At 47.7% G+C, this 15,073-nt stretch overlaps 1 protein-coding gene across 1 annotated transcript in view; it reads right to left on the bottom strand.

Annotated features, from left to right (window-relative positions):
* LOC144752899 (class I histocompatibility antigen, Gogo-OKO alpha chain-like) overlaps positions 1 to 15,073 on the bottom strand; it is a 341,555-nt gene that overhangs the window by 171,666 nt on the left and 154,816 nt on the right. Inside the window, exon 4 of the mRNA XM_078640725.1 lies at positions 7,651 to 7,920. Within this exon, the coding sequence (XP_078496851.1) occupies positions 7,651 to 7,920 (270 nt within the window). The remainder of the gene's footprint in view (positions 1 to 7,650; positions 7,921 to 15,073) is intronic.

Below are 15,073 nucleotides of genomic sequence, written 5' to 3' on the forward strand. Positions count from 1 at the left end.
ATTAGTTATTGTATAAGAGTGTAAGTATGTGTTAGTGTATGTTTGAATAAGTGAGGTGGTGTGTGTATAACTGTATAGGTGAGTACATGGGAGTGTGATTGATTCTAGGTGTGTGAGTAACTCTACAGATGATGGTGGTGTGTGTGAGTGTCTGTATAGATATAGGAGTGCATATGATAGTGCTGTATTGATGGTTGACTGCATGTATGAGTGACTGTATGGGTGAATGAGTGGATGTGTGTGTGTGGACCTAGGAATTAGTGAGTGGGTATGTATTAACTGGTATTGGTGTGTCTATGGTTTCAAAAATGATAGTCTATATCTGGGTGTATCAAAGGTTATATTAGAGTATGAGGAGGTGCATCAGATGATCATGTGGATGATGTCATCAGTGATGTCATCAGTGAGGTCACTGACCATGTCGGGAATGTCGTAATATGTGACGTCATCAGCAGTGCACTGCGGGTGCGCAAGTTATAGTTAGATGAACTAAATATAACAGCCAAATTTCTCTAGTTTTGTACGGGTGAAATCTACAACTATAAAGTCCCTGAAACCTGTGTTTTTTTCAGTGAATTTCTAAGGTTTTTTTAAATGCTAATTTCTAACTATAACGTCCCTGAAACCTATGGTTTTGTAAGTGAATTTCAAATGTTTTTCAAATGCTAATTTCTAACTATGCATACAAAGATAGGACATGTGCAGAAAGAGGAAGAAAGGCGCAGAAAGAAGCAAGAGAAATGCAGAAAGAGTCAATAGATGTCCAGAAAGTCGAAGAAAGGTGCAGAAAGAAGCAAGAGATGTATACAAAGAACAGATGAGCAGAAAGAGTCTGTTGCTAAATTATCCTGTGCCCCAATGTTTTGCTGACGGGTACTGGTTGTAACTGACTCTGGCTAACCAGGCGCGGAGCCAGCGCTATGGTGAAAGACACTTAGAATACAGTGAAAACACCTACATACACTAGGGTACACTATGGGTTGGAGTACCCCTGTGATTTGCATGACCTCCCTGTATGGTGCTAGTACATAATAGGGCAGGGGGATTAAAACTACCTCGAACTAAGAGGTACAGAAGGAGGCAAGAGAAGTAAAGAAAGAAGCAACATAGGTGCCGAAAGAGGCAAGAGACGTGCAGAAAAAAGAACGTGAAGTGCAGAAAGAGGCAGGTAAGGTGCAGATAGAAGCAAGAGCAGTGCAGAAAGAACCAACAGAAAGAGGGAAGGGGTGGAGAGAGAGGTAAGAGGGGTGCAGACAAAGGTAGGATGGGTGCACAAAGAGACAAGAGAGGTACAGATAAAGGCAGGAGGTGTGCACAAAGAAGGAAGAGAAGTGCAGAAAAAGCTAAGAAAAGTGCAGAAAGAGGCAAAAGAGGTACACAAATAGACAACAGGGATGTAGAAAGAAGCAAGACAGGTACAGAAAGGAGCAAGTGAGATTCAGAAAGAGCCAACAGAGGTGCAAAAAAGAGGCGAGAGGTGCAGAAACAAGCTAAAAAAGTGCACAAGGAGGAAAGAGAATTACTGAAAGAAGCAATAGAGGTGTAGAAAGAAGCAAGAAAAGTGCAGAAAGAGGCAAGTGAGTAGGAAAAACAGGGAGGAAAAGTTCAGAAAGAGGGAAGTACAGTGCAGAAAGAGACAACAGGGGTGCAGAAAGAAGCAAATGAGGTGCTGAATGAAGCAACAGCCTTGCAGAAAGGACAGTGCAGAAAAAGACAGCAGGGGTGCAGAAAGAGGCAAGTGAGGTGCAAAATCAGGCAGGAAAGGTACAGAAAGAGGGAAGACGACTACAGAAAGAGACAACAGAGGTACAGAAAGAAGCAAATGAGGTGCAAAAAAAGGCAACAGACGTGCAGAAAGAAGGAAGGGAGGTGCAGAAAAAAGCAAGAAAAGTGCAGAGAGGGAAAAGAGATACATAATAAGACAACAGGGGTGATGAAAGAAGCAAGACAGGTGCAAAAAGAATGATGGAAAGTGCAGAATGAAGCAACAGGGGTGCAGAAAAGTGCAGAAAGAGGCACATAAAGAGACAACAAGGGTGCAGAAAGAAGCAAGACAGGTGCAAAAACAGGCAGGGGAATTGATTAAAGAAGCAACAGAGATATAGAAAGAAGGAAGAAAAGTGCAGAAAGAGGCAAGTGAGTAGGAAAAACAGGCAGGAAAGGTAAAGAAAGAGGGAAGTACAGTGCAGAAAGAGACAACAGGGGTGCAGAAAGAAGCAAATGAGGTGCTGAATGAAGCAACAGCCTTGCAGAAAGGACAGTGCAGAAAGAGATAGCAGGGGTGCAGAAAGGAGCAAATGAGGTGCAGAAAGAAGCGACAGCCTTTCAGAAAGAGGGAAGAGAAGAGCAGAAAAAGCCAAAAAAGTGCAGAAAGTGGCAAAAGAGGTACATAAAGAGACAACAAGGGTACAGAAAGAAGCAAGACAGGTGTAGAATGAAGCATGGAAAATGCAGATTGAAGCAACAGGGTGCAGAAAGAGGCAAGAGAAGTGTAGGTAGGAGCAAGTGAGGTGCAGACAGAGCAAACAGAGGTGCAAAAAGAGACAAGGGAGGTGCAGAAACATGCAATAGAAGTGCTGAACGAAGCAACAAAGATGTAGAAAGAAGCAAGAAATGTGCAGAAAGAGGTAGGTGAGTTGTAAAAACAGGCAGGAAAGGTACAGAAACAAGTAATATGAGTGCAGAAAGAGACACCAGGGGTGCAGAAAGAAGCAAATGAGGTGCAGAAAGAGGCAACAGATGTGCAGAAAGAGGGAAGAGCGGTACAGAAAAAGGCAAGAAAAGTGCAGAAAGAAGCATGGAAAGTGCAAAATGAAGCAACAGGGGTGCAGAAAGAGGCAAGAGAAGGGCAGAAACAGGCAAGAGAAGTGCACAAAGAGGCAAGAGAATTGCTGAATGAAGCAACGGAGGTGTAGAAAGAAGCACGACAAGTGCAGAAAGAGGCAAGTGAGATGGAAAAACAGGCAGGAAAGGTACAGAAAGAGGGAACACGAGTGCATGAAGAGACAACAGGGGTGCAGAAAGAAGCAAATGTGGTGCAAAAAGAGGCAACAGATGTGCAGATAGAGGGAAGAGAGGTGCAGAAAGTACATGAGATTTGCCGAATGAGGTTAAGAGAAGTGCAGAAAAAGAAAGAAACATGCAGAAAGAAGCAACAGACATGCAGAAAGAGGCAAGAGAGGCGCAGAGGAAAGCAAGAGCGGCTTGCACAACATTAGTACAAATTTAACACCCACATTTAGCAATAAGTAACGCATGACAATTCTAGGTTTGCTAAGGGCCTTCCACCACCTCAGATGGCCAGCAAACCCAACATGTGCAGTGAAGGCAGTGCTCAACACTCCCCCTCCAGCCTGTCATCACTGTGGCCCTGCCCCCAAACACCAGCACAATACAAATATGATAAAACAGGTTTTAAATCAGTTTTAATATTGTTTTATTTTTCAGGTTTTTAAGGGTGATGGTGGGGGCATAGCGGAGGAGCTGCTACTGCTGAAATTTACAAAGGAAAAGTGGTGGGGGTGTTAATTACTGCATACTTGGAATGCCGATGGGTTGTGGTAACAGGAGCTACTGCACACACCACGATTCTTCACCCCACTCTTCAACGGGACCATAAACTAACAAACAGGACTGTTCTTGAAAGTTTTCTGTTGTACTTATTCCTGCTGCTCAGCCTAGAAAGTTTGGCGTGAGAGCTTGTTATAATGTTGAGGGTGTAAGACTGTCAGTTGGATGAAGGGCTGAGCGCCAGGAGGCTGCTCCTGGGGGGGGGGGGGGGGGGGTATCCTCTTCTTCTTATCTTACCTGAATAAACTACCTACAAGGAACTACAAAGACTACAATACCTTTCTTCACAACATTTTGGCAACGTTTTGAACCTACGTGTACCTCCTAAAAAGAAGCTGAATTTACATGAGAGACTACTTGAAAAACAGAGCAGAACTGAAACAGTCGACTATGCAAAACAAGGTAAAAGACTTTCTACGTTTTACAGCATGTGTTTAACCTAACTGGCACTAAAAGACCCCGCCAGCGACCCCGTAATCGGTCGCCCTAGAGTGCCAGATCAAGCTCAAGGTCAAAAGCCACTGTAAGAGTACTCGCGTTATGTGATGAGAGATTTTGACCTTTAAAGTAGTGTTTCACACCAGTTACGTGAAGCTATGGGTTATCCCTGTGAACTGTGTTTGAAGACACTTGAATCAAGCAGTCTGAATTGGGAACCCTTCGCACACGAGAATTATTTCAGCAGTTTGTTGTGGAAATATCGGCTTTCCTGATGAACTTGACACTCCAGAGGAGTTTAAAGGAACAAGACATCTCTGTCAGCAATTACACGCGTCAACCAAGTCGTGCTCTGCTGCTTGTGAGGTGAACAACTTTTGTTTTCCCTGTGGGGACATTGGTGCCTGCTGTGTTGTCTGACCCCATGGAGAGAGAACAGAACGCAGTGTGGGACATTCACTCCGAGGTTTGTTTGTTTTGGCAGCAGGTAACACGGAGCGAAGCGTGATTAAAGGACTGTTATTTATTTTGAGGCATGCAGGTTTTCATCGCTTTTTGAGGAAAAAACTGGCAGCTTTGCTTTCATTGACACTAGCGTTGTTGTGTATCTCTTCTTCTTTGTGGGGCTCATTGAGTAATTATTGTGTGGCCGTTTGCTACATTTCCCGCAACATTCAAATCTTCAAATCTGCACACTTTGCGCTATCACGCGCTTCTGACCTCTTCATGGAGAACAGCCCGTGAACCTTGTGTGGCGTTTCCTTTCGTTGCTGGCCGATCTTCTTTGCTGCCTTTGCACGTTTGGCAACATAAGTGTGCCTGAAGCCACGCGCCAGGCGTAAGTTCAACGTGCCGCCATCTTGTCTGCAGCCAGTCTTGCTGCCACAGCACTCTGCCAACCATTTTCTTTTGTGCGATTGCGGGTAACCTCTTCCTCTTTTCTTGCCATAGAAGAAGGGAGATGTGTTGTACTTATTCGTGCTGCTCAGCCTGGAATGTTTGGTGATAGAGCTTATTAGAATGTGGAGTGTGTAAGACTGTCAGTTGGATGAAGGGCTGAGCGGCAGGAGGAGGCTCCCGGTGGTGTTTTGTCCTCTTCTTATTATCTTACCATCTTACCTGAATAAACTACTTACAAGGAACCACAAAGACTACGCTACCTTTATTTACAACATTTTCTCTCATAGTTGGTACAATCGTTGATGTAATGTAGTGCTCATTTTATATGTTGAGTAATCATTTCTGCTTGCTTGGGTTCTTATTTGGAAATGTCTTCGAGATATCTAGTTTTAAAAAGCCTGTGACATCCATATGAAGTCATTAAAACCTTCTCTGCAGTCACCTGTTCCTTAACCTTATAACACTATTCCTCTCACCCAGAGAGGGACGTGTCCTTACACAGGTCAATCTTTAACAGGTTGCAAAGACCACCCATCTCCTTTCTAGCATATGTGTCCTCTCTCTGACAGTAACTATTAATTCCCCCACGCTGGGTAGACTTCAGGCCACAGGGACCACCCCACCCCTCAAGTTTACGAGCCCCCTCATGGAGAGCACCATCAGTTCCCCTACACCACAGTCAAGATATCCAGCAACTATAGTGAACCTGTGAAAAACCCCGATATGCAACTGTCCACTCCATGAGTGAGCCATAATTACACAACACCTGCCACAATGAGCTGTGGCGTCGCTCTCTCATGCCCTCAGTTACAATACACCAGCCACAATCACCTGCAGCATCCCTCCCTGGTGCCCTCAGTCCAGCAGTTAACATAAACCAGCCACAATCAACTGCAATGTGGCTCCCTCGGGCCCTCAGTCCAACAGTTATCATACACCAGCCACATTTAGCTGTGTGTTGATCCCTCAAGCCCTCATTTATCATAGACCAGTGACAATCAGCTGCAGCGTCACTCTCTCAGACCCTCAGTCCCACAGTTACTAAACAACAGCCACAATCAGCTGCAGTGTCGCTCTGTCAGGCTCGCAGTCACACAGTTACCATACACCAGGCACAATCATCTGCAGCATCGCTCTCTCAGGCCCTCATTTACCATACACCAGCCACAATTAATTGAAGCATTGCTCTCTCAGGCCCTTAGTCCCACAGTTACCATACACCAGCCTCAATCAGCTGCAGCGTCGCTCTCTCAGGCCCTCAGTCCGACAGTTACCATACACAATCCACAATCAGCTGCAGCATCGCTCTCTCAGGCCCTCATTTACCATACACCAGCCACAATCAGCTGCAGCATCGCTCTCTCAGGCCCTCAGTCCCACAGTTACCGTACACCAGCCACATTCAGCTGTGTGTCGCTTCGCAGGCCCTCAATCCAACATTTATCATACACCAGCCATAATCAGCAGCAGTGTTGCTCACTCCGTCCCACAGTTACAATACACCAGCCACATTCAGATGGGAGGCGCTCTCTCAGGCCCTCATTCTCACAGTTACCATACACCGGCCACAATCAGCTGCAGCATCGCTCTCTCAGGCCCTCAGTCCCACAGTTACCATACACCAGCCACAATCAGCTGCAGCATCGCTCTCTCAGGCCCTCAGTCCCACAGTTACCATACACCAGCCACAATCAGCTGCAGCATCGCTCTCTCAGGCCCTCAGTCCCACAGTTACCATACACCAGCCACAATCAGCTGCAGCATCGCTCTCTCAGGCCCTTCGTCCCACAGTTACCATACACCGGTCACAATCAATTGTAGCATTGCTCTCTCAGGCCCTCATTCCCACAGTTACCATACACCAGCTACAATCAGCTGCAGCGACGCTCACTCAGTTCCACATATACTATATACCAGCCACAATCAGCTACAGTGTCACACTCCAGAACGTCAGTCCCACAGTTACTTTACAACACCCATATTCAGCTGCAGCGTCACTCTCTCAGGGCCACAGCCTCACAGATTCCATACACCAGCCACAATCAGCTGCAGCGTCGCACTCCCAGGCCCTCAGTTACCATACACCAGTCACGAACAGCTGCAGCGTCGCACTCTCAGGTGCTCACTCCCACAGTTACCCTACACCAGTCACGAATAGCTGCAGTGTTTCACTCTCAGGACCTCAGTTACCATACACCAGCCACAACCCGTTGCAACGACGCTCTCTCAGGCCATTAGTCCCACAGTTACCATACACCAGCCACTACAGCTTCGTTCTCTCTGGCCCTCAGTCCCAAACTTATCATACACCAGCCACAATCAGCACAGCAGCAGCGTTGCTTTCTCAGGTCCTAAGTCCCAGTTACCATACACCAGCCACAACCCGTTGCAGCGACGCTCTCTTAGGCCCTCAGTCCCCCAGTTACCATACACCGGCCACAATCAGCTGCAGAGTCATTCTCCATGGTCCTCAGTCCTACAGTTACCCTACTCCAGCCACAATCAGCTGCAGCATCGCTCTCTCAGGCTCTCAGTCCCACAGTTACCATACCTCAGTTGCAATCTTCGACAGGCAGTTACCGACTACATTCTTCCTTGCCCTACATGGAGATTGACACCACCTCTCTCAGATATACAAGTACCCCTCACTGCTTGAAGACCACCAGTTAATCTCTAGGAGGCTGCTGTGGTCCATGTCCCCTAGACAAAAGTACCTCAAGCTTAGGAGTGAGGGACACTTACCATACACTACCGTCACAATCTCCGGCAGGCTGCTGTGATACACCTCATATTTGTAAATTTTTTCATCATCTCCTTCCGGAACCTCCACAGTCAACCTGACCTGATAGGTTCCATCAGGGTTTGGTAGGAGCTCCCTCGACTCCCAGGGTATCTCTACACCATTCCGGACCCATTTCACATCAATGTCCCTGGGGTAGAACCCATACGCATAGCCGGTCAGAAAGGTGCGATTGCGGCTCTTTCTTCGTGAAATCCTTGTTTTAGGACTGACTGTAAAGAAACATAATAGAATTTCACAACAATACCAACATATGAAAAACAATTACTGCTTCACAACATCATTTCTGCAGCACACACTTGGATTCTCTTCCTTGATGTCAAATGAAGAAACTTTGGATTTAGATGTAGCAGGAGTGCTCACCTCTTTAACACACTCATATCACTTTACAAACTCAGTGATGTCACAAGAGGTACATAAACACCTGGGGGATCATTTTCATTTCCTTTTTTCAAAGTACTGCAAGAAACAATACAGCATTGGATGGTGGCACTTGGGGACTAGTGGAGCAGGTATGATGGGCGACAGCATCTTTGTCAGATTGTAAATCAGGGAATTCAGGAAGGTAAGATGCCTGGTGTCCTCCAGCTGTGACCTGGGGTCTGGAAGAGGCCAAGCTCCATCGCTTCTCCACCTCTGCAAAGAGTTCATACACCATTTCTTCAAACAACACCTCCACAGAATAATCATCAGGGTGGCAAACAACACCCAAACAGTTCCCACTCCCACCACTTCCCTCAACCAGACGTCGGCCACCCATTCTCATAGCAGCACCCTTCCTCTCTCCATTGTCAACTTCTGCCATGATGTTGGTATCCCCACTCCCCCCTCCTCTGCCATCTGCACCAGCCTCTGTAAAACCGCAAAGAGTGCAGCTCTCTTGACTTGTAGCAAGGTTTACCCTGTATATATGTCACATACAGCTCCAGATTAGGTCTGGCAACCATTTTCTTTTTCTGTGTCAGATTCCTTTTGTGGCCATTGCTCATCCAGGCCACGCTCCAATACACTCTCAGCTGCACCTCCTAGGCTCCCTTTCCTTTCTCTTACCTCATAGGAGCACCATCTCAGGCAATGCCTACTGGGGTATTAGAGGAGCTACATGAAAGAAGGGGGTGGCTGTGGGACCAAGATCAAAACATTTACTAGAGTGAGTAACATGTCCCTACTCTTATGTTTGAGCCCCTGTACTCCACCATAAATTGAAGGTTCCCAAATAATGAACATAACAGAGGAGACAGCAACTATGGAAACTGGAGACGGCAACTATCGAGACCCGAGACAGCAACTATCGAGACCCGAGATGGCATCTATCTGGATCAGAGATGGCAACTATCTGGACCAGAGATGGCAAGTATCGAGACCGGAAATGGCAAGTATCGATACCTGAGATGGAAACTATCGACCTTGCAGTGGAGGCTCACGAACCACGATTGGGTCAATGGCAGATCCCTCTCCCTTCCACAACCAGAGCTCACAGTAATGACGGATGCGTCTCTCCTGGGATGGGGTGGCCACATGGGAGAGGCGGAGAGCAGGGGCCTCCGGTCTCTTGCAGAGTCCCGGCTCCATATCAACCTTCTGGAGCTGCGGGCGATCTGACTTGCTCTGAAAACCTTCCTTCCCTCTGTCCGGGCACAGGCAGTGCAGGTGTGCACAGACAACATCACCGCCATGTGGTATTGCAACAAACAGGGCGGGTGGTGTTGTGGACCCTATGTCAGGAGGCTCTGCGCCTCTGGACATGGCTGGAACATCAGGGCAAGTCTCTGGTGGTTCTACACCTGGCAGGTTCTCTGAAAGCCAGGGCAGACGAACTCAGCCGCAGATGCATGTTGGATCACGAATGGTATCTGACCTTGGACGAGGTGCAAAGGTCTCTTTCTGCAGTGGGGAGAGCCTTGGTTAGATCTATTCACCACCAAAGAGAAGCACAATATCATCAATTCTGCACGTTGGAATTCCCAAGGCAGCACTCGCTCGGAGACGCTTTTTGTCGCGAGTGGAGTTGCGGTCTGTTGTACGCCTTTCTGCCTATACCACTTCTGCCCAGAGTGCTGAAGAAGATCAGGCGCGACCGGGCCCAAGTCATTCTTGTGGCTCCGAATTGGGCAAGAAGAGTATGGTATCCTGAGCTACTCAGTCTGGCAATCTGTCCCCCGATCCGACTGCCTTTTTGGGAGGATCTTCTGTCACAGCAGCAGGGGACAGTCCTTCACCCGAACCTGTCCAGCCTCCACCTCCATGCGTGGAGATTGAGCGGCGACAGTTGACTGCTTTTGACCTTCCTGCTGAAGTCTGTGATGTTAGCTTGCAGTCAGGCGTCCCTCCACAAAAATGGTACATGCCTGCAGGTGGAATACATTTGTGGCATGGTGCACAGCGAAGGCTGTGGATCCCCTTTCTGCATCTCTTTCAGAAGTTCTTCTGTTCCTCCTTTCTCTGGCTCAGCAGGGCTCTGCTCTGGGCACTATCAAGGGCTATCTCTCTGCCATTTCCGCATTCTTAAGGCTTCCAGATCAGCCTTCTCTTTTCAAGTCCCCTGTTGTTAGTCGTTTCTTGAAAGGCATTATACACACGTTCCCTCTATAATGCCTCAGTGGGACTTGAATCTTGTGCTGACTTATTTGATGTGCGCTCCCTTTGAGCCGCTTCACAACTGTCCTTTACGTCTTCTCACCTTAAAGACTGCTTTCCTGGTTGCTATCACCTCTGCCAGAAGAGTGAGGGGACTCCAGGCTCTTTCTTCTAAACCTCCTTTCCTTTCTGTTCATCTGGACAAGGAGGTGTTAAGGACCCGTCCTTCTTTCTTGCCAAAGGTTGTTACGCCCTTCCACATCGGGCAGAGCATCACTTTGCCCACTCTCTTTCCGCCTCTACATTCTTTGAAAGGGGAAGAGAGGCTCCACCGTCTTGACCCAAAACATGCGCTCTTGTTCTATCTGAAGTGCAAACAGTTCTGGGTGGATGACCAGCTCTTTGTGGGCTACGCGGGTGCCAAAAAAGGTCGGGCTGTGCACAAACGGACCATGTCTAGGTGGGTTGTTCTTTGCATCAAAGCCTGTTACTCGTTGGCTAAGAAGGAGCCCCATGTGGGGCTGCGTGCCCATTCCACCAGGGCAACAGCTCCCACTACTGCCTGGGATGCGGCATTCCCTTGCAGGACATTTTCAGGCAGCAACGTGGGCCTCGCTGCACATGTTTACCAAGCATTACTGCCTTGACAGTCAAGTACGGAGAGACGGCTTCTTTAGCCACTCTGTTCTCCGTGACTTTCTGGTGTAATCTTGTTCGCAGACCCACTACAAGGGTTGGTATTACTGGGGTATCTATTCTAAGGTAAAGAATCTATCACTAACGTGGTGTCTCTTTCAGATGCACAAGTTACTACTTGTGTAACAATATATCTGTAAGAGACATTAGTTAGTGATAGATTCCTTACCGTGCCACACATCCTCCCCATTCTGCGAACTGATTTCTAGGGTTAAGGACATCACTTTCAGGGCCCTAGTTTCATAGCACCAGTGGTCAGCATCTTGCATGGCTCTGTGTTCCTGGCGTGGAAGTTGAGTATAGAACGGACGTCTGCACGCATGATTGGAGCTTAAGTAGTCTCCGTGACGTCATCTCAGGATGCAGAGCCGCACAGCGCCACCTACTGACGCGCAGGTGTACTGCTAGGGAAAACTTTCCGGATCCAGTCTGACGCCTGGGGATATGGGGTTTGGGAAGCACTGGTCTAGGCAGATCATATCCTTTTGAATACAGCTGACCCTGACAAGACTATGTAAGGACTGCTGAAGATATTTCAGGCACATGGCTAATTGTAAATACTTAGGTTCAGTTAGGGGAAGTCTACTTTAAACCCGATTTGAAGGCCAAACCTAAAGACACCCCCTTTTTTTTTTTTGTAAATCTGTTTTTATTGTTTATGTTCCAAACAATGGCAAATATGTCAATACAAAAAATATCCAGCATGACTATTAATATGCACAACAGTTTTAGAAAATCAGTAATACCTCGTACAGTTGCCCAATCAGCTGCAAGTAAGACCACATACATTGGATTTAACATTCTACCCCTATATTTCTAACATTTCTTCATCAGTGTTGTTGTCGTCATGTTTGGGTATAGGCTCACATATGTTCCCCCGATAAATGTTCCAAGCTGCCCATATTTTGGTCCATTTTTGGGGGCAGCCCCGGGCAGTATAGACCGTTCTTTCGGCCATCATGGCTAAATCCATATCTTTACACCAGGTCGATATCGTAGCCAAATCCTCGGTTCCCCATTTCTGCGCTAGATTGCGCTTTGCCACCCAAGTTTGTGTCAAGAGTGTGTGGTCGTTGGATTCCCATATGTTTAGCAGGCATTTTCGGGGCTCTGGAGCCATTGAGACTCCCGTGGCTTGTGATAGTGTTCTCAGTATCCTCTTCCAGAAATCAGCTATGCGGGGACAGTCCCACAGTGCATGATAGAAGGACCCCTCCTCCCCACAGCCCTTAAGGCAGTATGGATGTTGTGACCTTCCCATGTGCAGGGTACTTTGGGTATGGTATGTCCGGTGCAAGATTTTTAATTGAACTAGCCGCAGCCGTGCCGGTCTCCCTACTTCTTTGGGAGAGGCGAGTGCTTCCTGCCATTCTGACTCGTCCATGTCTCCTATGTTGTCCACCCATTTGTCTCTCAGTGGTGTTGTGGGGTCCGGAATGTTATTAATCAACTTACGGTAGGTAAATGACGTGGCGCGTTTCTGTAGGTAGTCAGTTAACAGCCTATCTACTAGTGGGGAGTCTTCGGTAACCTCCGTACCCTGCGTAAGTGCCGCCAGCAGTGCGTGCCTGACCTGTACATATCGGAAGGTCTCAGAGGGGGCAAGGTCATACTGTTGTTGGAGCTCGGTAAACGGGATCACGTCTCCCTTGTCCCATAGGTCGCCTACTGTGGAGATACCTATGTCGTCCCATTGGTTGAATCCCTTACTATTGCGCAAGTGTCCTAATTTTTTGTTATCCCATAGTGGGGTAAGGCAGGTTAAGGTCCCCTTCCACCCAAATGGAGCCTGCGCTGCATGCCATAGAGTAGCCGTGTGCTTTGTTGGTCATAATTAATTTCGGGACCTGGTCCTTGTTGTAGAGCACCGAGAGCATAGTTCTCATGCCTAGCTGGGCCCTGTCTGCCTTATAGGGAGGGTCGTCCTGTGGGGCGTGTATCCATTGGTTAAGAATTTTAAGGTAGGCTGCCCAATAATACAGCTGGATATTCGCGAGCGCTATCCCTCCATCGTACCAACTGTGATGCAATTTGGCCTGCGCTATAGGGGCCGGTGTGTTGCCCCACAGTAGCGTGGACACCTGAGCTGCTATTTGTTTAAAGCATTTTAAGAGCACCGGGTGCGGTGTATTTTCCAAAGCGTATAAGAAACGGGGCAAAGCCATCATTTTGAATAACGCCGCTTTTCCCAGCGGTGGGAGCAGCTCCCAGTGCGCCACATCTCTTCTCAAACGCTCCAGTGGGAGTGCTAAATTTATGTTGAAGAAATCTGCAGGGTCAGGAGTGATATGAATACCTAGATATTTAAAGGAGTTGCGGGAGACCAGTAGCGGGCATTCCTCAGTGAGGTGTGGCGGGGGACCCAGCAGCACGTACAATACAGACTTGGCCCAATTGATAGTGTAGCCCGAGAATTTCCCATAATTGTCGCATATCGCGAGGAGCACCCGGAGGGAGTGCTCAGGGTCTGTCAAATATATTAGGATGTCAAGATCAATGTGGACTAGCTTAGTTTAGGGGGAGGGGGATTTAAAGTGACTCAGGTATGTCAGACAATAGAAAGGAAAAAAGCAGTATTTTCCTTTTAAAGCCCTCACCCACCGACCTAGTCGGTGGCATGCTTCATCATCGGGCCCACCACAGTGGCACCGAATGTGCCCCGGGTGTGCTACAACGCCAGGTGACTGCGGAGCTGGTATATTGCTGCGTGTGCAGTGAAGGGGTGAGAAGTGAAAGTTTAAAAAGCTATACAAGAGGTCCCAGCACCCGAGGGTTAACAAGTATTTAATAAACTGGGCCTCTGTTAGCTGTTTAAAAAGGCAAAAGGACAAAAGGGGAGTGTATGATGACCTCCCGTGTCCAGTGTGGTCTACATGTTTCTGCCAGTGCCTTTTGTATTATAAGCTGGCTTTCCTCAGGACCAAAGTGTAACGTGATAAGGTGCAGATTAAATTATAATAAACTAAATTAAGTGTTTGTGTCAATTCTTGACTATGTGTGGCGCTCGCTAAGGCGCTGTAACTGTTAGAGGGGGATTCCCTCAAGCTTTTCTACACAGAACACATAGGACAAGGACAAGACGTACAGGGAAGAGTCATATTAGGGTGGCATGTCTTAAAACCATGGTGGCCGGCTTTTAGGGTGGTGTATGGCTTATATCCGGCTAGGGTGAGCTCATGACAACTGCATGAGACTGGTGAGCGTTTAGATACAACCGTTAGTGGGTGGTGGTGGGCTAAAAAACGAAATCACAAGGTGAGGTACAGGAAAGTACTAATACTGGGTCCTCACTCTGTTATTTCTTGGTAAAAAGCCTCATGGGTTGCCTGGCAGAGAAAGAGACCCTGTGGAGATAAACGAGGTTCACAAGGCTATCTAACCTGTAGGGAGAAAAGAGTTCTGGCTTACCCCATTTTGCAGGACAAGTGGTCTTGTTTACTCACGAGTAGTTCGGTCTGGTTCCTCCTTGGACCTATTCGTCCTTCTGCGGCGCCCGGTATGAGGTGAGTGGGCCGCTTGGCTGTGTTTTTATACTGTTTGTAAATGCGATTCACCTGTTTGGGTTAGAAAGAGGGAGGGGTGCGCGATAAACGCTGCCTCATGGTGGCTCTGTTTGCGCATGTGCAGGAAAGTAGTGCGCGTTCAAGCGCATGCGCGGTGTAATGCGGTAGCGTTATGTACTGGGCGCATGCGCATGAGTACACGTGCGTGTGTACTATTATCAGATTGCCAATAGTCTATATTTTGACTGGACAAGGTGGTATTACATGAACAGTGGCAAAGTATTCATGGTGTTATCCACCATGTGGGTCAGGGTTCACGTAAAAATGTCAGCGTTAGTGCGTTCTGATGCACTGGGGGAACACAAAGGGAGAAGAAGGGACAGCGAAGGGGGCGCTCATGCAGGAGTGCGGTGGCACTGCTACCTGTAATGTTTTGCAAGGGTATCTACATGGCCAGACTGTTCCATGGAATGGAATCGTTAAGGCCATGGGTGTGTGTGGAAAGGCGGTAAATCCAGCGTTGCTCTTTTTGCAAGAGGAGTTTCTCATCTCTGAGGTTGTCAAATTTCTCAATGACTGTCCACGTAAA

This window comes from Lissotriton helveticus, chromosome 5_1 (genome assembly GCF_964261635.1).
Source record: "Lissotriton helveticus chromosome 5_1, aLisHel1.1, whole genome shotgun sequence".
NCBI classification, from domain to species: domain Eukaryota; kingdom Metazoa; phylum Chordata; class Amphibia; order Caudata; family Salamandridae; genus Lissotriton; species Lissotriton helveticus.